Source organism: Trichosurus vulpecula, chromosome 2 (assembly GCF_011100635.1).
Source record: "Trichosurus vulpecula isolate mTriVul1 chromosome 2, mTriVul1.pri, whole genome shotgun sequence".
Lineage (NCBI taxonomy): Eukaryota > Metazoa > Chordata > Mammalia > Diprotodontia > Phalangeridae > Trichosurus > Trichosurus vulpecula.
The window spans coordinates 17,862,584-17,887,850 of record NC_050574.1 but is presented as its reverse complement, the minus strand read 5'-3'; the positions used below and the strand labels follow the sequence as shown (position 1 = coordinate 17,887,850).

Here is a 25,267-nt window from a genome sequence, read left to right as displayed (position 1 = left end):
AATTAACCAACAGAAATTTCAATCAACCAGTAAATTAAATTATGCACCTACTATGTGCCAGGCCCTGTGCTAAGCACTAGGGATAGGGAAAGCTTCAAAAGGATTACATGAAGAGCACAGACAGCCCTGTCACCAAACTTCAATCTACAGAAGTTAGATCAACAAAACCTGAGTGTGTCCTCTGTGCACACCACAGTGCTACATGCTGAGGGGGCTGCCAAGAGGACAGTGGGAAGAAGGTGAGGGGCACGACATGGTTAAGGAGTGACAGGGCACCTTGGACCCCACCCCACCTGGTCGGCCTAGGGACGGGGTACTCATTCTTGGCTTAGAGCCATCCTAAACTGCTCAAGAAGGAAGGGCTGCAAAGGGGAAAATCACCCCCCCCCCATGCTTCAGGGCTGGCAGAATTAAGGCCACCTCCTCACCTCAAAGCAATCCCCAAAGTCGATGTGCAGGATCTTCCCACTGAGTCTGTCTAGCATCAGGTTGGATGGGTGTCTTTATTCCAAGGAGAAGAGACCAGAGGCATAAGTCATTAGAGCAGCACAGACAGATCAATCGACCAGCAAGTGATAGCTGAGATCCTGAATAAGAATGTATCTGGGAGGGCCAGAAATGGCCCCTGACAATGCGCTTCCTGTGGCTCTTGGCTGCCTGGCAGACAGGCCCTGAGCAGCTATGTGGGCAAGGCCCTTCTCTCAGTGCTCCATAGCACACTCTGATCAGAGAACAGGGGCTGGGCACCACAGTCAAGGCGTGTGCACTTTAAAAAATTTACTGGTGATTTGAGGATGAGTTTATAGACTAGAAGGAGAGGGCAAAGTGAATAATACCAAGACAGGATGTGTAGATGTATGTGCAGGGGACACAAGACCAGAAGACAAACTCAGGCAGGGTAGCGGAAGTAATGCTTTCAGCTGTTGAGTATCTATTACAAGCCTTTTTTGATTCCTCTTTTTTTTTTTTTTTAAAACCAGCAGAGCTGGATAACTTTATAGTACAGAAGTATGGAAAAATTCTACTTTGACTGGTTCTGACTCTAGAAGGGCATACCTAAAAGCAAAAAGGTGAGATTTAAAAGTGTGTTTTTGGATGAGTTATATCAACCTGAGAGGTGGCAGGAAGGTGTAGCAGTGTACTGGGCCGAGGAGTCCGGAGAGCCTGAGCTCTAATCCTGCCACTTATTACAACGACTCATTGGAGGCCCCTGGACATCACTCAGACCCTACAACCACACAGGGCTTGTCACCTAAGTCATCCATGGGTTTCCCATCCTAATAAAGTCACTCTTGGGGAAGGGGTTTGCCACTACCCTCTGCATTTTTCTTCTCTTGAGCTGATTTCACAGCCTATGACAGCCAAGTCTAGAGCTGGCCAAAACCCCATATATAGGATCACAGCACCTACCGCTGGACTAGGGGCCATGGAGTCTTCACATGGGGCCTTCACTTAACAGTGAAGAAACTGTGCAAGGCAGGCACGTGCTACCTATTTCCACAGTAGCAGCCCCTACGTCACATCAAGAGGCGCCATTCAAAAAAATGCCTAAGGAAGAATGCTCCCTGCAAACATGTGGATGAGGCTCTAGCAGCTGTGGGAGTTCCTGAGAAGGGGGCTGCCAAATCAGAGCCTTCTCTGCAGCTTTCTGGTTGGGTTCAGAGGTTGGTATCCATGATTTGGAGAATGTAGTATCCCAAGAGTAGGGGTCTTGAGAGCATACCACACCAGGGTCAGCTGAGGGAACTGAAAGACTTGGGAGGCTCAAGAAGGGAGGTAGAGTGGGACAAGAGAACTCTCTTCCAGTAAAGGAAGGGCTGTCCTGTAGGAAAGGGACTGGCTTTGTTCTTATCAAGCCCTGGGGGCAGGCCCAGGAGTAAGGGCTGGCTCCACGGGGAGAGTCCCTAGAGCCCAATGGGGAATGGGCTGCCTGGGGGAGGAGGGCTCTGCCTCGAGCAGAGGCAGGATGGCCACCGCCTGGGTTAGTTCTCCAGGGTCAGGAATTCTTGATCATACATGGGCCAAGTGTGTCCCTTCATGTCCTTAATAGGCTCACTCATACGTCACTCTTCTCACACTTTGAGGATTAAAAGCAAAAAATCCCATTCCCTACACAAAAATGCTGAATTAAGGTAGCAGGTAGTAGAGATTTTCTGACTCCAAATCCAACCCTGGCTTGTCGAGAGTACAGCAGGATACACAGCAGAAAAGGTCATGTGGAAATGCTAGTTCATTAACCAGCCACCAAATCTAACCAAAAGGCCAAATGTGATGGTTAGATGGTTAAATCTGCAAGGGAAAAAAGATGACTGGAAGGACGGAGAATGAAAGTCACTCACCTGTCTCCCAGGCCCAAAATATACCCAACCATCGACATGACTGCTAAAGAACGGGTATAATTGGTTCTTCGGTCAAACCACACCTAGAATACAGCACAGGGAGAGAGAGAGAGAGAGAGAGAGTGTGTGTGTGACCCAGACTGGCCTTAGGAAGGCTACAACCAGTGCAGTGCCAAGAAAGACAAAGCAAGTTCAAACCGCTGAGACATCACAAGGCTTATACGTGCATTCCCGGGACTGCTGACTACAAGTGAGCCCCGGTCAATGACTCCATCTGGGGATGGCCAGGTGAGCATGCGGCAGCAGCAGCCTGAGGTACCTCGGAGCTGGGGCTCTTCAGCCAGAGCAGTTTGGCCAGATCATCCCCGGCAGTGTTATTGACAGCATGCTCAAACACTTCCACCTTCTGCATCAGAGTCAAGTGGTCATAATCTGGAGCCATCTAAAAAAAGACACACCCCACTCAGTGAAGGGTGGGCATTTCTGCCACAGTGCCCCAAGGGGACAGGGTGATGACTTGGATAAGGGCCCAGTGAAATGAGAAACTGTGAGGTCACCAAGCCTGGTGGACTACTAGCTTAAGGAATCACCACAGAAATGGTGTCAAAAACGAGGACCTCGCCTGCAGTCTGAGACCTCCTGGTTACTGGTAGAGGCTATGGTGCTGACGAGCCATCTCTAATGCTAAGACAGTCACCCACAGCTGTGTCTGCTCAGTAGCTCTGCCCGCCTCCCTGGGGCTAATTAGAGCCCATCTCCTTTAGCAGGGAGAGCTCCCCTTCAGGCTGCCTTCCTACAGCACCTTGGTCCTCCAAGGGCCCTCTCACAGCCTAGCCTGGGTTGGAGTCTGAGGTGTGCTAGACTGTGAGCCCCAGGAGGACAAGGACCATGCCTTTTTAAAATCTTGTATCTTCCAGACTGAGAGCAGTGTGACATGGTAGACAGAGAGCAGGAAGACCTGGCTTTAAGTCCGTGCAACTCTGGGTAAATCACCCAACCTCTCAGTGCCCGACATAAGCAGCAGAGATGGTGCCAGTCTGCTTTGGTGGAGAGAGGTGCTTACAAGGAGCTCCCCACATTTATGAAATTGCAGGTTGGCCCCAATAATAAAAGGAAGCCTCCAGTGTCTCACATGTAATAGTTGCCCCATTTCTAGGTCCTTCTGGCTCTCCATTAAGGAAGATGGTTTAGGTTTAAAATATTAATTGGACATTTATGCCATAATAATAACCTCAGAGTGAACTAGAGACAGGAAGGCCCCCCAGAGCCACCTAGTACTACCTAGAGAAATCTGTATCCAGAAAGGAAAGGATGCCCTCTACTCCCAACCAGGGCCACCCAAGCTGTGCCTGGCCAAAGTTCCAAGCCTCGAGGAAAGGCACCTGCTATTCTCCTGCCCCCACCCCCCACATCCTCAGGATTTCTAGAAAAAGAGAACCAAAGTCACCCCCCACCCCCACCTTGACTTCTGGGCTTAGAAGTGGGGTGGGTGTGCCTGACTATCATCTGTCTCTTACTCGTAACATGATTCGATGCTCAATGTTGAGAAGGATCTTCTTCTTCTCCCGGTAGTCTCGGATGAGTGCATGCAGCGTGTCACAGTGGGGAACCCAGCCAATCAGGCCTGAGTTGGTGGATAAAGGAATGACAGCATATCTCTGGATGCTGGAGGGGACGGAGCCAACGCGTATTTATCAACAGAGGACACAATGTGAGCAGCCTAAACACATCTTCCTTAAACAAGTTCATCCCCCCAGCGGGGCTCACATTGGTGCACTCTGGCCTCAATGACTAGACCTGGCTGGGTAGGCGTGGCCCATCTTCAAGGCCATTAGGTTCTGTCTGTATCCTTAACTGGAAGGAGAGTGACACTGAACTTGGGCTCCAGAGGGAGTCTCTGGGAGTCTCTCAAGGTCTGGGTGCTATCAAATTTGCTGTTCTTCAGGGCAGAGGTGTCAAATATATGGTCCACCACACTGCGCAACACCCAAACCAGGTTAAAATGCAGAGAAACATTTAACAAAGCAAATAGAAATACAACAGAACATGGATGATGTCAATATGTGGTTACCTGAGAACCTTATTTATGATTTTGTGGTCCTGTTTCAAAACCACTGTTCTAAATTAATCACAACACTGTTCCACTGTGGAAACTCCAAAGGAGAGTGAGGATAACTTAATAACAAAAATCTAGTACATTAAAATCTTTCAGAAAATTACCAGACTTGATATCTCGGCTTCCCATGACCTTTCTGCCGGGTACACAGCTTTACCACTTAATTCTCAAAGAAGCTGTGGCACCACAGATCATCTTGTGGGAGCACTCTAGATGGCAACTGACCTTCCCCCCACATTTCCACTGGCCTCGCATACCTGAGATTTTTCCGAAGGGATGTTGGATCATTGGCCAGCAATGTGTTGACGAGGCCAAAGAGCTGCATGACTCTCTCATCCTGCCTTAGGTCCTCATGGCCTTTCAGAAGAAACACAAACTCATGCCCATTGCTGCCTGGAAGCAAAGGGGGAGATGAGAATTCAGGTGAGGGCTTTTCAGGCCATTCTAGGAGGGCAAAGGCTCTCCTAGATCGTTGACCACCCCCCCCCCCCGCCCCAATTTAATTCCCTAGCATGAATGAGAAGCCCACTGGTTTTGATGACATTCCAATGAAAGAATGTTGAGTCAAAATTTTTTTATTAGATATAAATTGATACCAGAAATTTTAAAAAGAGATAAAGAGACTCATATTGTTAGAGGCCAACCCATGGACCATTAGAAGGGATCATATTTGGGAGCTGGTCATTCACCTGCATAATGAAGGCACAGCCATCTCTGATGACCTAGAACAACAGGGTGAGAAGCCCCATGCCTTCAGGCATGATCACACCTAAGCTGTCTCAGACAGGTAAAAATCTACTCTGTTTTTCCATCTTTTTTTTGGAGTAACCCTGTGATGTAACTGGCATAGTAAACTCCAGGGGGACAGGGAGGTGGCACAGTGGGTAGAGTGCTGGGCCTAGAGTCAGGAGCAAGTCACTTCACCCTGTTTGCCTCAGTCTCTTCCTCTGTAAAACGAGCTGGAGAAGGAGATGGTGAACTACCCCAAGAAGACCTCCAACAGGGTCACAAAGAGCTGGATACAACTGAAAACGACTGAACGACAATTCCAGGGGCAGTGAGTGGGCCTGTGCCCAGAGTTACAGTCTCGGGGTGTGGCAGAAGCAGGACTCGAGCAGCTCTTCTGGACACAGAGGGAAGCTCTCTGCCCTATTCTGGAGGGTGCGAGCCTCTAGCGATGTCCAGAGGGAAGGTCAGAGTCCATTTGGTGAATCAAGTTCATTGTACAAATGTTATAACCTTCACACCATAGTTTAAATTAATCTTGCAACCCAACTCCCCACTAAAAGGAAACAGCCCTGAGTGGCTCTGGCCATGACCTAGAGCATCTCATAGACTCACCTTCTTTCCAAAACCTCCAGGAAGCCCTCCCTGTTCCCTCAGGCTGCTCCCAGCATTTGTTCTATAGTTCTCTGAGGCTCAGCACAGCGTTCTGCACACAGCAAGTGCTTAATAAACAGATGCCTTTGCCAGTGTCTGAGGCCTCCTTTTTCCTTGCCCACGTGTACCCAGCCCTTCCCCTGATGCTATCAGTCTCGCTCCACCACCCCCACGCCCGCCCCATCACTGCATGTGCCCAGTGCCTGGACCTTGCTCCTGCGTTGCTAGGATTTACCGCCCACTGCTACTGAGCTGGGTGGGTTGGAGGACTCAGGTTCCAGGATCAATAAGGAGTCAGAAATAGAGAGACGGGAGTCAAGAGAAGACCATCCTGACATCAACCTTCCTGGCCCTCTAACATAGCCCAGACAGGACCCGGTGTCTGGTCTCTGTGGATGCCTCCCGAGGCGCTGATCGAGACCCCTGTGCTTTGAAGCAGGGAGCAAACAGCTCCTGAGAGCCGCTTGGGCTAGCCTGAGGAGAGCCTCTCTGGCCTCGTCCTCCCATTAGTCACTCCATCTTGGCAAGCCCTGGCAGGGCTGGTACTCTCCTGCCCTAAGAGCCCTGGAGACCCCACAAGGAGGCCTCAAGGAGAGCAGAAGCTCTGGGGCAGGGCACGACCAGTTGATGGGGATTCTTACCCATTAATGTCAACTTCCTGGGCCTCTGCTTGGATGTAATGACCTGGAGAGAAGGTGCTATGGACTGAATTCGGATGACGGGCTGGTTGGGGTCATAGGTGCCTGGCACCGCTAATTCCAGGTCCCGGCACATCAGCAGTTTGGGTGAGACATACTGCAGCTCCAAAGAGGTGAGCTGGGAAAAAGCAGCACAAGATGTCATTTTCTGGGGACAGCTAGGTGGCACAGTAAGTACAGCTCCGGCCCGGGAGTCAGGAGGACCAGAGTTCAAATCCAGCCTCAGACACCTGACACACTTACTAGCTGTGTGACCCTGGGTAAGTCACTTAACCCCAATTGCCCTGCCTTCCCCCCTCCAAAAAAAATAAGTCATTTTCTGCTGCCTGAGAAGAATGCAGATACAGCTGTCGGCATTGGCAGCAATGAATGCCGCCTGTATTTTTCATGGACACAAGCCCAAGCACAGGGCTTGGCATCTAGTAAACGCTTTGGCTTCATAAATGCTTTTTCTTCCTTTCTGATGCCCCAGGGTATTCCCAGGTCCACAAAGATGGTGGCAGGGACAGGGATATGGCCCTCAGGGGCTCTGAAGGTCCCTACCTGAGGCAGCTGCTTTGAGATCCGTCTAAACACATGATAGTAGAGGTCCCACGCCTGGGTCAGGTCCTTGACGTTTCCTGACTTCATGTACTTTCGGCACCACTCCTGGGCCTCCATCAAGTCTCGGCCATAGGCCTGGGAAGAAAGAAGGAGAAAGAAGCTAGTTTCAAGCTGGGGTGCTTTCTAAGGCAACTCATGGCCAGAGCCCCAGAAATGCAGAAGCAATTCTGCCGTGAAGCATGAGAAGGCTTGTTTACCGGGAGGTGGGGTGTCCTAGAGGGCACTTTAGATTCAACAGCCTAACTCCAAATCCAGGCAAATCACTGAGTCTCTCTGGGTCTCAGGCTCCTCATTTCTCACCAAATGTCGCCAAAAGCCTGGTCCCCCTTTCCTTGCATCACTCATCCTCATAACAGAGACAATTTTCAGGGGCTCTGAAGAGTACCCGTGGCTCCTGCTGCCTTGAGCACAGAAAACAGGCCATACTGTGTGGGCACGTGGAGCTCTTAGTGAGCCGGCTCCCATATCCTTTCAAGCCAATCACCCATCACTCCCCTGCCTTAACCCCCAACTAGAGCTGGGGTGTGCTGGCTCTGGCCAACTGGACTTGCTGCCTTCTGTCCAGGACACCCACCTTCTGGCTGGCACCCCAGCTCCCTTAGAGGTTAAGCTCAAGGGTCACCCCCTGAAGTGGCCGCCCCCTACTCCCCACCCCGGCGTTGTGGACCATTCTGCAAATGTTTCTTATCCCCTGGTAGAACATAAGCTCCCTGAAGACAGGGATGATCTTACTTTTTATCCACATTCCTAATACAGTTCCTGGCACATAACAGGTGCCTAACAAATGCTTGTTGACTCACTGTCATTTGAAGCAGTTTTCAAATAGTGACTTTTAATTTTCTTTTTGAAATCTATTCATATCCTTTGATCATTTATCTACTGACAAATGGCTTTTAGTGTTTTCTGTTTTCATCAGATTGTGGCTCTGCAAGGAGCCATCAGACCAAACAAACTCCCCATTTCACTGGTGAGGAAACAAGGCCCGGGGCCTATGCGAGTCACAAAGGTTGTGTCAGAGACAGGAGCTGAATCCAGAAGCTGCTCTGGAACATCATTACCCTCTGTGCTAATACTCTTCCCCAACAGACCGTTTTTGGTCATATTCTACCTTTCCTGCTGTTGATATAAAATCCTAATTTTATGTAAAAATAGAGTCTATTTTTGTTGTTCAGGATCGCGACACCCCCCACCTTGTGAGAAACACATTCTCTATTTCCCTCTAATTTTATCAAGACGTGACTTTCTGCAGCCACATCATGTATCCCACATGAGGTTTGTTGGCATATATGCTACTTTTTGCCAAACTGTTTTCCAGTTTTACCAGTAATTAATTTATTCCTTTATTAAAAAAGAAGTCTTTTCAGAAGTTATTTATGCTCTTGAGTCTGTCAACAATGGGCTTCTGTTTGGTTTTCGTTTATCTCTTTCTATTCCTGGGACTTTTCTGTTTTTTGGAACCATTTGGCACTGGTTAAAAGTTCTGATGACTGCTACTTCATGGCAGGGTTTGGTGTGCTCCTTCCTCTGTACTTTCCAGACCTTTTTCTTTCAAATGAATTTTTGCTACTCTTTTGCTTAATTTCACAGAGCATCCCCTTGACAATTTGAGGTAGAAGGATTTGGATAGCATTGTCCTGGCACCATGAGCCCCCATTATCTCTCCAATTATTTAGTACGTCTTTATTCTGTAAAGATTGCGTTGTAGTGATCTTGTGCACATGTCTTGGTAGGCTAACTTTCAGATATTTTATACATTCTGTAGTTATTCTGAACAGCAATTCTCTTATTCTCATTTTGTCTTGGTTTTTTGTTAATACAGTATATATAATGCTACTGTTTAATGTAGCTGTACTTTGTTACCTGCCACCTTTTGAATCTAGTCATCACTTCTACCAGAATTTTCACCGATTCTCTGAGTTTCCCAACAGCTTCATGTCATCTGCAAGTAGTAAGGATTTAGCTGCTTTTTGGCAGTCTGCTGTGTAATATTGGTATAGAAAGCACATCTAGAACTGGGCCAAGTGGAGAGAAGGAGCAACTTTGCTTTCCTTAGGTTTCTACTGGGATGTTTTCTAGTGTTTCTCCATCACAAAGAATGCTACTTCTTGCTTTTAGAGGAATACTTTTGATGGTACATGAGAAAGGGCCCTTTATGCCTATAGCTTGTTTTCTTTCTTTAAAGCATTTAGTCAAAGGCTTTTCCTGCATCTGCTGAAATAACCATGTGGTTTTTGTTGTTTTTAAGAGAAATGATGCTGACAGTTTTTCTAACTTTACACCACACCATTCCTGGTATGGATCCAACATAACCACAGTTAATCGCTTTCTTGTAAGGACTTTATTTACATTTTGGGGACATTAATATTCATCAGGGAGTACAGTTCTACGCTTTCTGTCTTCCTGGCTTGGGAATCAGGACCACATTTGTTTCATATAATGAATCTGGTAGAGGACTGCTAGCTCTGTGTTGGCCAATAACTTTTGTAGGACAGATAACAATTGCTCTTTAAACGTCTGGTAGAACTCACTTGTCAATCCAATTGGCCTGTTCCCCCCTGCGTTGTCAATTCCTCCATAACTTCTTCAATTCCTTTTTGAACTCATGGTTGTCTTTGTGATTTCTACTTCCTGTAAGCTTGGGTAGTTTTTATTTTTGCAGAGATACACTTCCTCTGAACCGGCAGTTTTACTGGCCTAAAGCATCTTCTGATAATGATCTCAATTTCCTCTATGTTTGTCATGGTTTCACCTTGTTAATATTTTATCTTCCTTTGTTTTTTCCTGGAGATTATAATGATTTATGTGGTTGCTCAGTTTTGTGACTTAGCAATACGCCTTATTTTTAGTCTTACAGTTTTGGGGGCCTTGTATTTCCATGTATCACCTACTTCATAGGATGGTTGTGAGGTTGGCCTTAGGCAAACCATAAAACACTAGAGAAATGTGAACCATCAGGAGAACTGTCAAGAGAGCCTGTGGAGCTCCTTCCTAGCTAAGGCACCGATGAATTCTGACCAGGACTGCTGATGAGGCAATCACCTAAAGATTGTCAGATGCACAACCCAACCTCAAAGGCCTTGTAAGAGCCTTTGCTGTGAGAGTCTGGGGAAGGTGGCGTCCTGAGTTTGGAAGGGACCAGCTTGTCCAAGCCCCTCCCTCTGAAGATGAGGCTGGACAAGAAGTGATGTTACACACTAGGATTTCACGACAGGTCCCATGTGATCCCCAGGACCCCCATGGGGTAGATCCAAGGCCAGTGTTGCAGCTGTCTTCCTTCCACCTTTCTTATGGTTCTACATTCTTAGTGGCCTTTGCCCAGGGGCATGTTGATCAAATAGGCATCCTAGGTGAGGGAGGATGGTAAGGGGGTCTCATTAGGGTCTCAGGTTTGCTCATTTCATGCCCTCTTGTCCCTACCTGATTGAAGGAGGTTTCTTTCAGAGTCTGGGGTCCCCTTTCCATCATCGCATGCAGGGGTTCGAGCACCTCAAACATCCCTTTCACGTTCCTCTCCCCGAAGTACAAACGAGAAGCTTCCTCCAGACCTTCATGCCACATCTCGTGCCAGAGGATGGCCACTCGGATCAGCTCCTCACTCACCTGGAAACAGCAAGGATAAGTGAGTCCAGGCACTTCATTGGGTGGAACAGGAGAGATTCTCTTTTTGGACACTAGAGGGCACACTTGGTCTTTTTCTGAGGAGACGGGAGATGCTGCGGCGGCTACTCAGGTGCCAGGTGAGTGAGCTGGTTCTGAGGAGCTGCTTAAGACTCACCATCATGGCCTGCTGGACCAGGGTATTGCTGTGCTCACACATGTTCTTCAGAATTTTGTTGGCTGCATTGTGGCGGGCCGTGGTGGTGGACTTAGAGGCCACAGTCAGTGGGTAAATCAGAGCCTGAAACAAATTGAGAGAGAAAGTGGGTGCATGTGTCCAAGGTGTGGCCAACATGGCTTACGTGGGTGAAGAAAGAGGATGGTACTGAGCGAGTTCAGCTAAGCTATTAAGAGTTATTTCGATAGTTGGGAAGATGGACAATAAACTTTTAGGGGATATCAAATGTCCCCAGAGAGGGAAGCTCTTGGCTGGAGCAGGAGTGACCATCCCCCCCACGACTGCCCCAAGCCCCTCCTCCCAAGGCAAAATTAGCCTAAATAAGACTCTTGGGCAACCAAGAGTGGGGTGTATGAAAAAAGACACGCCTGAAGCCCCAGCATACCTGGGGATGGTACCGACCGATGTCTGTGAGAAGCTGGTGAATGAGGCGTCCCACCAAGGGCCGGGGAGTATCGATTCTTGCGATGAGCTGCGGGATGACCTAGGATTCACAGGAGATACAGAAGTAATTCTAAGTTACTGCTCTGGGTGGGGAGCAGTGACTGTAGTTCGCTTCTGACGTGCCTCACTGTGGTGTAAAGGCAGCCCTGGGCTGCTGGAGGCTGTGCCTATCACACCGAACGCTCGGTGGAGGTAGGCAACAGCAGCGGCTGGAGGGCCAGACTTGCTGGATGGCATGAGGTTCATGACTAGCTCAGGCACAGGGTGAGGAGCTGTGCAGCCACAGCAAACACACAAGGACAGGCACTGGTACAAGGTACACTGGTGGGGAGAGTGACCCCATCTACAAAGTCATGGATCCCCAAAGAAATCCTGGGAAACAAGCCAGCATTTTCCCTGCTCTAATAGGTACCTATGAAAGCATGGCCTAAAACTCAGGACCAGAGTCTAGCAGTCAAAGACTTTCTGTTTCCTTCCCTGAAGGGCAGATGGGCTACTGGCTCCTGTGTGAGGCTTGATGCCAGCTCGGAGGAGACAGAAATCAGCCCAGTCTCACCTGTAACCAGGTATCAATCTGGATCGCCTTCACCCCTTCCACGAGAGCTTCATTTACATCTGGCCAGTGCCCATAGTCAAACCATAAGGTGAGGACTCTGGAGAAGGAAAATGAGACGATGAGGGGCATACCTACCCCTCTCCTGCCACGGATATCGAGAGGAGGGGAGCCTCCTGATGCACAGCACAGACTGTTGGACTGCTCCAGGAGGGCAACAGGCCCCATGCCCTCATTTCTCCATGGACAGAATAAGAAGTCCATGCCAAATGAAGGGCAATGATGGCTGCTGATTAAACACCAATGAGAAACATGACAAACCCATTACCCAAGGATCATCCCCGAGACCTAAGCAGGTGGCCCCCTCTGAGACACAGGGATCTGTGAGAGATGAGCCCAGGGATAAATCAGCCAGCGGACCTTCCTGTGTGATAGCTCCAAGGAGGGCATGGAGACAACAGGAGAACTAGCTTGCTGTGGCTCCCAGATAAGAGGCAGAAGTCGTCCTGATCATCTGCAGCCCCTGGACTAGCTTTCTCCTGTTACACAGTGCTCTCAACAGCTCAGGGGCCCAGAGGAAGGGGTTTCAGAAGCACTGTCACTCCTCCTGGGTCCGCGCTGCTCATCTGCCCAGGGTGTCTGGGGTGTGCTCCAAGGCTCCTCCCTTCACTTTTGCATGAGGACACACAGGAGACTACATATCGTGGGTCAACTCTATGTGTTCAAACGCTGTGGGAGGGAGACTGCATGCACAAATCCTTTGACAGTGAGCAGCGAGGGGGTGAAGCGGGTGACACGCTCAGCGGCTGCCGTTCTCTGGGCCAGTCAGGGCTTTACATTCTCTTCTGATTGCCAGGTACCTGAGGGTGTCCTGAAGGTTGTTGCCCCGGGACAGAGAGATGGAGCGGAAGAAGCCCTGCACAGCCGGCACCGTGTACATCAGGAGCGTTTTGGACAGATCCTGCTGGAACACATGGGTGTTAGCTACATTCAGGCTAAGAGAAATCCCCCACAAGTGGGAGGCTGGAGAGGGGGTGAAACTTAGGGCACGTTGTTCTGAGGGTCTGCCAGTGTGGTCTGAAGTGAGATCAGGAGAGGCAGAGGAGCAAGAGCATGAGTCACGCCAGACCACATTATCTGAGTGGAACTGCAGACACGCGCCCACCCACACGTGCAGGTGCAGTCAGACAATATGCTCATTCACTCAGGATGGAGTTGGAGGAGTTTGTTTTTCAGCTCTGGGGCTGGGCCTCAGCCAGCAGCCCCTGCCATGCAGTAACCCCTCCCACATATACATTCTGATTGATGCCCAGCTCTCAAATCACCAACATGCTCTGGGACCTATTTCTGTACAAGTGAGGAGAGGGGGCTGTCCTAGCATGCGTGTGGGCACGCACGCGCGCGCGCACACACACACACACACACACACACACATGCATATACACATGTGTGTGTACCTTGGTGACCTTTTTCTGCACAGGCTGGGAAAAGGGCCTATCCTCTTCCATGACACCCACCCAGACGCACCTCAGTGACCTTTTTCTGCACAGGTGAGGGGACGGGGCTGTTGTCTGCACTCTCAGCCTCACTCTCGCTGTTGCTGCCCTCTGTGTGGGCGCTTGTGACACTGGCCCCGCTGGCGTGACGGAGCTTCTTCTTCTCATCTCGGGCCTGGTTCTGGTGCTTGTAGTGTAACACGGCTTCAAAGTTCATGACTGCCCAGGCGTGCCAGGCCTGTGGTGAGGAGAGATTGGACATAGGTACAGAGCCCACGTGGGACGGTTGGAGGCAATGCTGGATCAAGGATCAAGGTCCCAGAATTGAGAGGGACCTTGGTGCTACCTTGTCTCATCAGTGCCTAATCCAGCATCCCTTCTGTAATGCCCTGGACAGTGAGCCAGCTCCAGCTTCTCGATGGCTTCCACGGTTCACAGGCCTTTCTGCAGCTCCTCCTCCATGCTCTGAACTTGGCCTTCGAACAAGCCTGCCTGTTCTCCTACCCACTGCTCTAGACTGCTTGTTTAAGGCAGGCGGCATTCCCACAGATAAAGAGGTGAGAGAGAGCTCCTCCACACTCTGGCCTGGTCAGAGCCCTCCACATCTGGCTGCCCGAGTTAAGCAGCATGTTGGTAAGGAGGAGAGAGTCCACAGGAGGGCACCTAGGATGCTGAAGGGCCCTGGTCCATGTCATAGGATTGGGGATAGGAATCTGGAGAAGGGGGCGGTGGGGCTCAACAGCTGTTTTCAGGTGTGGGAAAGACTCCCTGGGAGAAGGGTCCTGCCTCAGAGGGCAAGACCAGGAGCCATGGGTGAGTTACAAAGAGGCTGACTTAGACTGCCAAGCACCTCAAGCACTCTAAGAGCAGGATAAGCTGCCTTGAGGGGCGGTGGGTGTTCCAGAAGAGGTTAGTGTGGCATGTGAGTGGGGAGTCCTGTTGGATATGGGCTGGCTGAGTTGGCCACCCAAGAAGGTCCTTCTAACTCTGAATTCTACGACTCCTAAGTCTTTGTTTTTCCAGGCTAAATATATCTGGGTCCTCCAACCAAACCTCATATGGCACGGTACCCAGTCCTTGACCATCCTAGTCTACTGTAGGGTTGTTACTTCTGTCTCTATAACATATTACTCCAAAAACAATGAGGAATGCAGGCGGCTCCAGAGTCACAGAGTCCAACAGGACCACCTTCCCCCACACTTTGGACACAATGAAAGGCACCGATTCTTTTGACCGCCATGTCACAGTGACGACTCATAGTGAGGCTGCAGGCCCCTAAGAATCCGAGGCTTTTCCGCATGGACCATTGTTTAGCCAGGACTAGATCCCGAGGCTCAAAACAATCTACTTTATTATGGAACTGACCAACCTTTATTTTCTCCCTGGCTAAAAATCTTCCTTAAACTGCTCACATTTTCTTGCTTGACTCCAGGATGGTCAATATAATTTAGTCTTCCTTTCACTACTCACTGTTTCTTGAACATATCCCACCTGGTCCTACCAACACTTCTTTGCGCTTGCAGTTCCCATTCTAAATAAATCTTTCCATCTCTCCTTCTACCTGCTGGAACTTTTTTCTAATGTCCGAGGCCTAGGCCTGGTGTGCCCTTTTCTGCCGCCCACGGCCGGAAGTGGCCTCTGCCTCTTCCAAGCCGCCCATGCTCTGACCCATGACAAGAGTGCCTCTAGAACATTTTACTTAGTATTTCAGTTATCTGGGCGCACCCCCTGTCACCTCCTGAGTCATACTCATCTCAGAGTCTTTGGGCTGCATGCATAAAGCTGTACTGCTTGCGTGCAGTAGCTGCTTAATAAACAGCTAGTGAACTGAATTTCTTTGGTAACTGAACATGTGCTTCTCCATTACCGTACAATGCTATGGATGCAGATGGTGTGGGAGGCTGCACTGTGCCTGTGCTGAATTAAAGATGTACCTGGAACCAAGAAAGCCGCCAGTGAACCCTACCCTTGATTTCAGTTTTTCTTAGGCTTTCTCGCTGGTGCTTAGCCAGCACCAAAGACCCTCAGCAATGGCGGAGCTGCTGATTTGTTCTGGTGGTGGCACCTTCCTTACTGGCTGTGCCCTAGGCCAGAGAAAGTGCAGATGGCCCGGTCACAGAATCCTGGATCTAGAGCTGCAGAGGGGACCTTGGAGGGCAGCTAGTGCAATCCTCTCACCTTATGGGGGAGGCAGCAGGGGCCCCACCTCTCAAGGTCATGTCGGGGGGACTTGTGCCTGTGGAGCTCGTGATTCTCCCATGTCCCACGCAGCCCCATAGAAAGGCGTGGAGATGCCTATCTGTGCTCAGCCTGGCATGTCAAAGTTGGGCCAGCAGGATTTTCAATGACTCTGAAGCACCCCTCGCTTATTTGAATCTGCCCCCGTCGTTTTACATCTTCCTGCGCTTCTCTGTATTCGTGACATTCACTATTTCTTATCTGGCACAGTTATTATCTAATCGTTACATTCCTACACCACAACCCCACTGAGGAGCACCTGTTTTATTTCTACATCTTTGCTATTCCCCAAAATGCTTTTATAAATATTTAGGTGTATATGGGGCCTGTCTCTTTGTCACCAATTTCCTTGTATTTTATATCTAGTACCAGAATCTCTGGGTCAAATTTTACTTCCAAAATTCCAAACTACTTTCCAGAGTACCTGGATTCAATCCATCAACAAAGCAAGAGTGTGCCCATCTTTCCACAATGCCTCCTACACTGACTACTCCCAGCTTCTTTCATCTTTGCCCATTTTCTGGGTATGAGAGGAAACCTTAGGGTTGTTCTGATTTGCATTTCTCCTATTACTAGTGATTTGGGCTTTCTTTCATGTAGTTGCAAACAACGTGGAATCCTTTTGAGAACTGTTCATGTCCTCTGACCAGCTCAACCAAGCATGTTTTGAACAAAGAGTGTTATTCTCCTAGATTTTAGACCCAGAAGGGATCTCAGAGGCCACCTATTCCAACCCCCGCATTTTACATGAGGAAATATGGGCCCTTTGAGGGGAAATGAGGTATCTTGCTAATCAGAGGCAAAGCTGGGGCTTGACTCTAAATCCACCAGGCCACAAAGCACTAACATGAAGCGTGTACGTACAGGGAATGAGGAATTTCCCAGATGAGGGAACTGCCTAAAGCAATGCTGGTCAGCACCGTACTGTCTTAAGAGAACTGAGAGGTTGGTGACTTGCCTAGGGTCACCCAGCCAGGATACGGTGGAGGTGACATGAGCCCAGGCCATCCTAACTCCAAGGTATACTCTTCCTCATGTTAAGGATGGGGAAATAAATGCGCTAAGTGCATTTCGTCAGCATTTCGCTGCCACTTCAAAAGTCTACAAAATGCTCGTCAGATCTGCTCCCAGCATCACAAAGCCTGCGATGAGACGGCTCAGCCTAAAGAGATTCCTAAAGAAGAAATTGGTGTCTTGCTAAACACACTGCCGAGAACCAGCTCTCGTTACTGAATAACATCTTTCATGTTTCCTACATCTTGTTATTTGTTTTTTTTGAGACGTTTCCTGTGACCTAACAGGATGCTTTTCAGAATCTTCCAACATAAACAGAGAATATTAACTTCCAGGGTGGAGCACAAGGTAGGACCGAAAAATCCAAGATTGGGGAAGAGAAGAGTTGGACTACAGGAAGCTGAGGTCCTCAGGGTTCACTCTGGATCCCAAGAGGAGAACAGGCAGCCAAAAATGACTGCTCTCTTCCTCCCCCAGCTAGGTCCTTCCTGCCACCCACATACGATCTAGCTCGAGTGACCCCGGGGAGCAAACTGAATGCAAGAAGGCCAGTCATCTCTTGTGACATTAGTAACATGGTGACCTGTGGTCAGGAGTCCCCTTGGCCAGCTCTGCAGTAGATGCAGAAGGCAGGCCGTCATAGGCCCCCAAGGGCACATAAAGGCACCTCTGGGGCCCCCTCTCCCCAGGGCCTATGCTGCCCATGTGTTACCTTGTACCAGCTGCGGTCGTGCTCTGTGGAGGCGCTATAGTACTGCAGGACCTTGGGGATGGTGCTCTCATTAATGCCCTGGAGATTCAGCTGCCATTCGCCCAGCTTCAAGAAGCACCTACCCAAGCCAAGACACACCACAAAGGATTCCTTTGTCAGGACAAGAGGCCCAGGCTCAGCAATGGGGCAGGTTTTTTCTCTAAAGGGCTGAGGTCCTTCTGGCAATGCATAAACCAGCAGGGTCACCTCCCACTTTTTAGAAGAAATAAGCCCAGAGGTCCAGGGACTTGCCAGAGGCCACGCAATTGGTGACATGGCCTAGAACTAGAACCGAGGCCTCCAGGCTCTAGCTTGGCTGGCTGGAATTACCAGAGCTGACGGGATGTCTAGAAAACATGGGGGTGAAACAGGGGCTTGGGGAGGGGGCTTTAGGTCAATGATCCCTTCCCTCTCCGTCACCTTCAAAGAGAACACAAGATGCCTAGAAACTGATGAGAACCTGTCATACAGAAGAAGCTTTCCTGCTAACAGGGTCTTAGAGAAACCACGTCTGCAGTCACCCTTCTTTTCCTGTTTCTCCTTTATTCCTAGCCCCAAGGCCGAAGGTGGGCTAGGCATCTACAGAGGTTCAAGCCAACTGGCCATTGAGCAGGTGCAGGTTCAAGGGGCTGTAGGGGCCTTGGAGACCCCTATAGGGGAAGTGCTTCTCTTCATTTTACAAATGAGAAACCAAGACCTAGAGAGGTCATAAAGTACTGAGAGGCTGAGGTGGGATTCAAACCCAGAGCCAAACTCCATATCCAGGGGTCCTCCCTTTGCATCATAGGGGAACATGTACTGTGACTGGATGGGTCCCACCACAGAAAAGAAGCTGAGGGCCTAGAGCTGCGGGGGGGTTGCTCTGGGACCACCTGATGGGGAATGCTCCAGCTGGGGTTGGGGGGGAGAGGGGGTGACAGACCCAGAGGGCTCTGGCTACAGCAGCAGCCTGTCACGCTCCCCACCCAGCACCAGGACAGCGGGGAAGAGAGCAGCAACGCACCGGGCCATGAGCTTGTGGAGCTCGTGCTTGCGCTGCTGGTCCTCGGCGGCGATGGCATGCTGCGCCTGTTGCTGCGCGGTCTGCACAAAGTGCTGCATGTGCTGGAAGGCATCAATCTGGAACAGAGCAGAGCGTCAGGAGGGACAACAGTGCAGGTGGGTCACTGCTGGTGACCATCTCCCCCTTCTCTGCCTCCCTCCCAGGTCCGGGGGTCTGTATAGAGAATCCAGTGGCCAGGCTTGACAAGAAGTTTGACAACTCAGTAAAGTCCCTGAGCCCGGCTCTCCCACAAACCATGACAGCATGCTGAGTCAGTTTGGGAAAGAGCACGTACGTAACAGCTTGTGCTGGGCCAGCTGAGCACGTGAAGAGGGACGGGAGGGCAGGCAGGATCTCTGGACTTCTCACAAGATCGTACTGTCCTAGATGCCCAAGCAGGGACATGAAAAACAGGACAAACTGGGCTTGCTCAAGAGGAAAACAGGCAGGTGATGTCTCTGTTTGCAGAGGCAGTCACTAAGCTTGTGAGATGACAAAGGAAAGGAAGGACCAGCTAAGGAGATGTCTGACACCTTTAGGACCAGGGGTCAAGAAGCAAAGGGCTTTAATATTTAAGACGTGGTGACCTCAATGCCAAAGCCCAAAGGAAGACACGATGCAAACTAAAGCCAAAGTGTGTATGACTGTGGTTTTTGGGGGGGAAGAGAAAGGAGGAGAGGACAGGAGGAATGTGGCAGGTGCCTTGCCTCCAGAAAGGCTTAGGATTGCAGTCAGAGATAGAAGGGACTCAATGAGGTTGTCTGGCCAAGCCTCATGCCTCTAGACAAATAAATTGCTAAACTACCCATGACAATGTATGTCAAAATACTCATGACAGATGGTGTCTATTCCATTTTGAAAGATCTCCAGAGGCTAAGATGAACGGAATGTGCAAGTGTGGAACACACAAAGGGAGGAAGCATAATCCAAATTCACTGATATGGAGATGGCCAGTGGCAGTAGTAACAATTCTGTGCAAAAAGGGGAAAATTTATAATAGAAACCACTTATGCCTCCTTCCTTGGAGAAGAGAAGGGAGAAAAAAACCAACCACTGAAATAAACACAACCATGAGCTCCAACACCATCATTAAGTGGCCCAGCTGTCTGTATTTTTTCTATTAAAAATGGCCTCCAAAGAAGTCTTTAAGGAGACTAAGACACAGATCTCTTAGCCAGAAATAACTTGTGGCTTTTTTGGGGGGATGAGGAGCTGGGGAAGCCAACCTCAATTACCGTCCAACATGATGAATTAATTCCTATTAAAGTGTTTTAACCCAGATCCAGAAAAGCGTGGCAGGCATGAATCCACACATGGGGATGGAGCTGAAACAGACGTTAACAAGATGCTTGTCTTCAAGAGTGGGATTCCGTCGCTCACCATAGGCAGAATGGTTTTGAAAAAAGAACTGCATTAATATCCCAGGCCCGTGACAGAACAAGGGAGTCTTCCTCTATAAAGAGCAGCGCGGGGAGAGCTGAAATGGGTTTGCTGGGCAAAGGAGGGACTGTTTATTTGGAAAGTGTTTAGAGCAGGGCCTGACACTAGGAGGTGGTGCCTAAATGCTAATTAGCATCATTATCATTATTAGAAGGAAGAGTAGGCACAGACTGGTTTAAAGCCTGGAAGCAGGGGTAGGTTTCTAAGCCCATGTGTGGGGCTGCATGGCTCAGCTGCATTTCCTAGTCTCACAGAGGCTGGCTACAGTATCTCAGAAGAGGGGGCGAGCCCCCAGCAAAGCATGGGAATCTGTTCTCATGCGATTCCTTAGTACCTAAACAAGGACAGATGATTAAAGTCAGGTATGTGAAGGGGTAAGACAGCACTCTCTGTCAAGGAGTGACAAATGTTTCATTGTGGGCTTCCTCTTTCCAAGGTCCCTATGAAGCAGGGCGGGGGTGGGGGCGGAGAGAAGAGCACAGCTGCATAAGCTTACACTTTGAAACAAACTGGAAACAGCATTCATTTTTCCTCCTTTTCTGGGTAAAGATGGTGCTGCTCAGATCAGACTTAGCAAGTCTGTAGGGTGAAGGTAGCGTGGGTAGGGAATAAAAAGAGCACAGGCCAGCGCTGAGGAGCTGGGTTCATTTGGGGTGCAGCGTTTTTCCTATTAGCCTCTTTGAGTCTCAATTTCTTCATCTACAGGATGGGAGAAAAGTTTAAACCACCCCAGACCCAGCTCCTCACAGGGAGGTTATAAGGATCAAGTGAGACCAGGTATGTCAAAGTACTTTGAAAATTGTATGTTGGTCTACAAATAGAAATGATCATAAACTGCCGGCTGCATGTAACCAGGTTCCTCATGATGGTTCCTACAACAGGCCAATGTGGTCTTTCTAGGCCCAAGCTTTAACTCCAAGCACCATGAGTTTTAAACAGGCTTCCTGATTTTTAATTTGGGTGGTTTAAACTTCTCTTGGGGGTGAGCCCAGAACTTAGGCTCACCCTCATGAGCTGCACTATATGGTAGTGGTCACATTCCTGCAAGGTTACCCAGAAATCCCATGGTTAAATCTGGGCAGGAACCCAGACTGCATTCATATCGATACTGGCCAAAATGGGTCCTTCTGTTTTTTCCATTTGACTGGAGGGAGATCAGATTGTGCTTCACCAATTTGTGGGCTGGCAAACTCAGCAGAAGTGTGGGGAAAAGCGCTCCCCTCTCACAAAGCAATCTCAACAAAGTCCTCACTCTTTGGAGAAAGAGCCTTGGGTCATTGGTAGATGAAAGTCTCAAGAGAGGACCAAGGTACTGAGGCCCAAGACTAGTGGCTAACACTCTGGGTGGCACTCTAAGGAATACTGGGACAACCCCCCACAAAGCTGAATCTCCACCCAAACAGATCAGGAGTGATGCCCAGAAGTGCTTTATCCCCATTATGAAGAAGAAAAAGGTCTGCGGTAAAACGTGGCCCCACCCTAGTTCTAACTAATGATCTCCATCCCTTTCTCTGCCATACGGTAATTACAGTGGAGAAGGAAGGGTGGTGGTGGCGGCGGCAGCATCATTGTCTCCCTCCTCTTGACCGAGAAAACGGCCAAAGCAGGTGCCAGTTTTGGCCAGTTCTATCTGAATTACTCATCGGTCAGGCTCTGGGAGAAAGACTGGTCTCACATGGGGCCACTTATTTTTTGTTAACACGATCACGGTCTAGTGAGATTTTAAAAAACAAACCAGGGACAGCCCTATTTCCAAAGGGCTTCTCTTTAAAGGGAACAGGAGGAATGTGACCCTGGCTCCCAGCGTGACTTTCCCCCTGGTTCTGGCATCATTACACCGTGGGTGTTGTTGCTTGTGAATTCCAGTTTGATGACAGAAAAAAAGAGAACAGTGAACTCCTCAACAAACTCAACTGGTCTTGAGAAGGTCTCCAGGAGACAGCTTCAGAGCCTGCGCTTTTCAGAATAGAAGACCCGAACATCCAGACACTTCATTTGTTCAGAAAGAGCAAGGACTGAGCTTTCTCTGTGAATTACCACCCTTTGGACGTGCAAGCAGCATCACTAGAAAGCCTATGGAGCATGGATAACTTCTTCAGACATGTATGCTAACTTGTCTTCTGAAATCTGTCCCACTGCCTAAATGTCAGGAGCAAAGTACTGATGGCCTAGCACTCACTGTCCTTCTTTAAAAAGGGAAGTGATGAGAAGTGGGTCAGGTGGGAATGTTAAAAGGGCAGAGTTCAGGAACCGACTCTGTAATCACTGACCCATGGCAATGGAGAGTGGAGGCACACCAGTGAAATCACAGATCGTTCCAATGATCCAAACTGGATCTTCATGGACCAGGTACGGGGAGAGACTCCTTGGGAAGGGAAGGCTGAGGAGGATACAGACCTTGCGTGCACTCTTCCACATGTGCTTCATGTAGGCATAAGTCACCTGAGGATGGACAGTCGGCAACGGATGGTCTAGCTGTCGAGAAGGGTCAACTCCCAGGAGCAACACTAGAGTTTTGTGAGCAAGAGCCTTAAAAACAAGATGAAGAGAATAGGTTCTAAGTGCTTTGGAATAGGAACACCATCCGCTCTTCCCCAGGCTCCCCTGATACCAGCCTCAGTGGGAAGCCGTCGGGTAGATGGCACTCACCAGTCTTCCACTCTTCCCACATAAACTCGCATACTTAAGCCAAGTCCTCATGTCCTCATGGGGGTTGACAACGAGAGACCGTACCATGAGGATCCTCTGCCAGTCTTCAACGATCCGCTGGCAGCCCTGAGTGATGACACGTTTAGAAGAATGAATTAGCTTCTTCCCAGGGTCTCACATCAATGCTCTGCCCTGCCCCTCCACCTTCAATCCCCAAATAACAAAGAAAATCTTTTATTGAACAGATTTCATTTTGCTGCCTTCAGTTTTCTCAGTCTTATAAGACTGAACAAGCATACCATCTAGCAATTCCTTCCTTGTGTACAGTAGAATAAGTGCCACCTTCACGTACTCATGCAAACTATTTTTCTATTTAAAAATGAAATAAAGATCCCATTAAGGAGGCTAAATTCTTCTCATCACTTGGATTATACCAACAACAAGCATTTACGCAGGACCTATCATGATGTGCCAGGTTCTGTGTCAGTCACTGGAGATAATCCCTATTTGCAGGGAACTCACATTCCCCCAGGGGAGAAAACCGGCACGTACATAAAAAATAAATACATAAATATGAATACAAATAAATATGAGTAGTTAAACACAGGTCAGGCAGAGATGGCTCTTAGCAGTTTGGGGGTACAGGGGAGGGGAGAGAAGTAAATCAGTAACAGCCTCATATAGAAGGTGAGGCCTGAGCTGCTTCTTAAAGACAGAGAGGTGAAGTAGGGAGGGCATTCTAGGCATGAGGGATGGCCACAGCAAAAGCATGGAGAGAGGAGATTTGAGTGTCATATGAGAGGAAAAGAGAGAAGGCCAGATTGGCCGGCAGCATAAGGAAGGTTGGGGCCAAGCTGTAAAGGGCTTTAAGAGCTGAACAGAGGAGTTTTCTACTTTATCTTAGAGGCACTGAGCTGACTGAGTAGGGGAGTCACATGGCTGTATCTCTTGATATCAGTGTTTAGGATGAACTGGAGGCAGGAAGATCAACTGGCAGGCTGTTGCCATAATCCAGGTGAAAGGTGATGGGGGATTGAATTGAGGCAGTAGATATGGGGGAAGAGAGAGAAGAAGCATTTATTAAGTGCCTACTGTGTGCCAGGAACTGTGCTCAGTGTTTTAAACTGAGGAGGGGACAGAGGTGTAGGAAACTTGAAGGGGAAAGAGGATGTTTGGAATACTGCCTGTGGGGAATGAGATCGAGAGTCAATTAGGGAGGTGCCTTGGTGCAGTGGGATATGATGAAGTGGGGATGGATTGAGTCAGCACAGCTGGGAGTGGAGGAGGTGGATGGTGGGAATGTTTCAGGATGGGGTTTGTCACAAGATGAGCAGAGACAGGACAAGGGCATGAAGGACTCAAGAGCAGAGGGGGTAGTGTGGAGCTGAAGTGGCTAACTCTAAAGATAGAGCCTGGAAAGAGCAGAAAGCCTCATCGCAGTATCATGGCTCTGAAGTTGGAAGGGACCTCGGAATCCACTAAGTCCAACCCTCCCATTTCACAGATGAGACATTAAGTGACTAGTTAGCATCGAAGGCAGGCTTGAAACCCAGTTCCTGACTCCTCCCCTGGGGCCAGGATGGCCAATGACTGAATAGTCACGGTTATCGGAAGAGTAACAACGTGAATCATAGGTCTGCTTGGCTATGGGACCTGGGGCCTCAGCGTCCTCCTCTGGAGAAGGAGAGAACAGGGGCTGATGGGCTTCAGAATTTATTCCAGTTCTAGAATTCCATGAATTCATCAACTTTTGACTTCAAGGACCAGAGCCCTAAATGGCAGCTTCCTGGCCACAATGGCTCCTTTCTATTTCCATAGCATCCCATCAACGAAAGCCACATTTTCACACCATATGTCATGTTTTATTTTGGGGTCTGGGTCACAGTGTCCTTCCAATCCAGGAAGTACGAAAACAACAATGGTTTATAAAGTTAGAAAACAGAAAGTACAAAGAGTGAGTTGTTTACTGTTATCCAATCCCACTTTTGTCAGTTTCTCCCAGATGCTAAAATAATTTGGCCCCTTCTAACGATGGCTTAGGGAAACCATGTTGGATTGAGCCTACCGGAGACAGGCATGAGCTCCACCCAAGGCTGGCCCAGTGCTCTAACGTTTGAGTGAGTCCTAGGACAAAGTTTTGCTTATTATACCATGAGGAAAATCATCAGATTTCTGATTTGGACACTGTAGCACCCCAATCACTAGTGGCACTTAAAAGTGAGGGTACATGTAAGTCAGAAAGGAAATATCTGCTTCATGGAACCTTTTTTCCAGTGCTCAGAAACTTTCCACCAAAACATTCAGCAGTCATTTCATAATTACTAATAAAATGCTATAAAAATGTAAAAGAACTGTATGTACTTTTTTTCAGGACCATAAACAGCTGTATTCATGGATGTCTCCTTGCCTAGGGCTGCCCTCCCTTTCCAGTGGAATGTGCTGGGAAGCCTGCTTGGAGTCAGGAAGCTCCGGCCAGCTTCCTGCGTGGCCCAGAAAGCATGGAGACGCCTCTGGTTAGCAGTCCGCAGACACGATGGGAATGAGTAGCAGGATAGAACTTCTGGGGTGGGGGTGGATGGTGGAGACTGACAAGCCCAGGGCACACTCAGTTCCCAAAGAAGGTAAGAGGTTTCAGGAGGCAACATTTTATCTTCGTATGCTCATTCACT

At 49.1% G+C, this 25,267-nt stretch overlaps 1 protein-coding gene across 1 annotated transcript in view; it reads right to left on the bottom strand.

Annotated features, from left to right (window-relative positions):
• The window catches only part of MTOR (mechanistic target of rapamycin kinase), a 111,148-nt gene that overhangs the window by 11,198 nt on the left and 74,683 nt on the right, over positions 1-25,267 (bottom strand). Inside the window, exons 35-51 of the mRNA XM_036743117.1 lie at positions 22,599-22,724; positions 22,347-22,478; positions 18,471-18,586; positions 17,429-17,546; positions 13,496-13,702; positions 12,829-12,929; positions 11,972-12,068; positions 11,357-11,455; positions 10,912-11,034; positions 10,554-10,736; positions 7,077-7,211; positions 6,477-6,651; positions 4,713-4,848; positions 3,857-4,004; positions 2,659-2,781; positions 2,340-2,422; positions 429-501 (exon numbers count right to left, since the gene is read on the bottom strand). Of these exons, the coding sequence (XP_036599012.1) occupies positions 429-501; positions 2,340-2,422; positions 2,659-2,781; positions 3,857-4,004; positions 4,713-4,848; positions 6,477-6,651; positions 7,077-7,211; positions 10,554-10,736; positions 10,912-11,034; positions 11,357-11,455; positions 11,972-12,068; positions 12,829-12,929; positions 13,496-13,702; positions 17,429-17,546; positions 18,471-18,586; positions 22,347-22,478; positions 22,599-22,724 (2,175 nt within the window). The remainder of the gene's footprint in view (positions 1-428; positions 502-2,339; positions 2,423-2,658; positions 2,782-3,856; positions 4,005-4,712; positions 4,849-6,476; positions 6,652-7,076; positions 7,212-10,553; positions 10,737-10,911; positions 11,035-11,356; positions 11,456-11,971; positions 12,069-12,828; positions 12,930-13,495; positions 13,703-17,428; positions 17,547-18,470; positions 18,587-22,346; positions 22,479-22,598; positions 22,725-25,267) is intronic.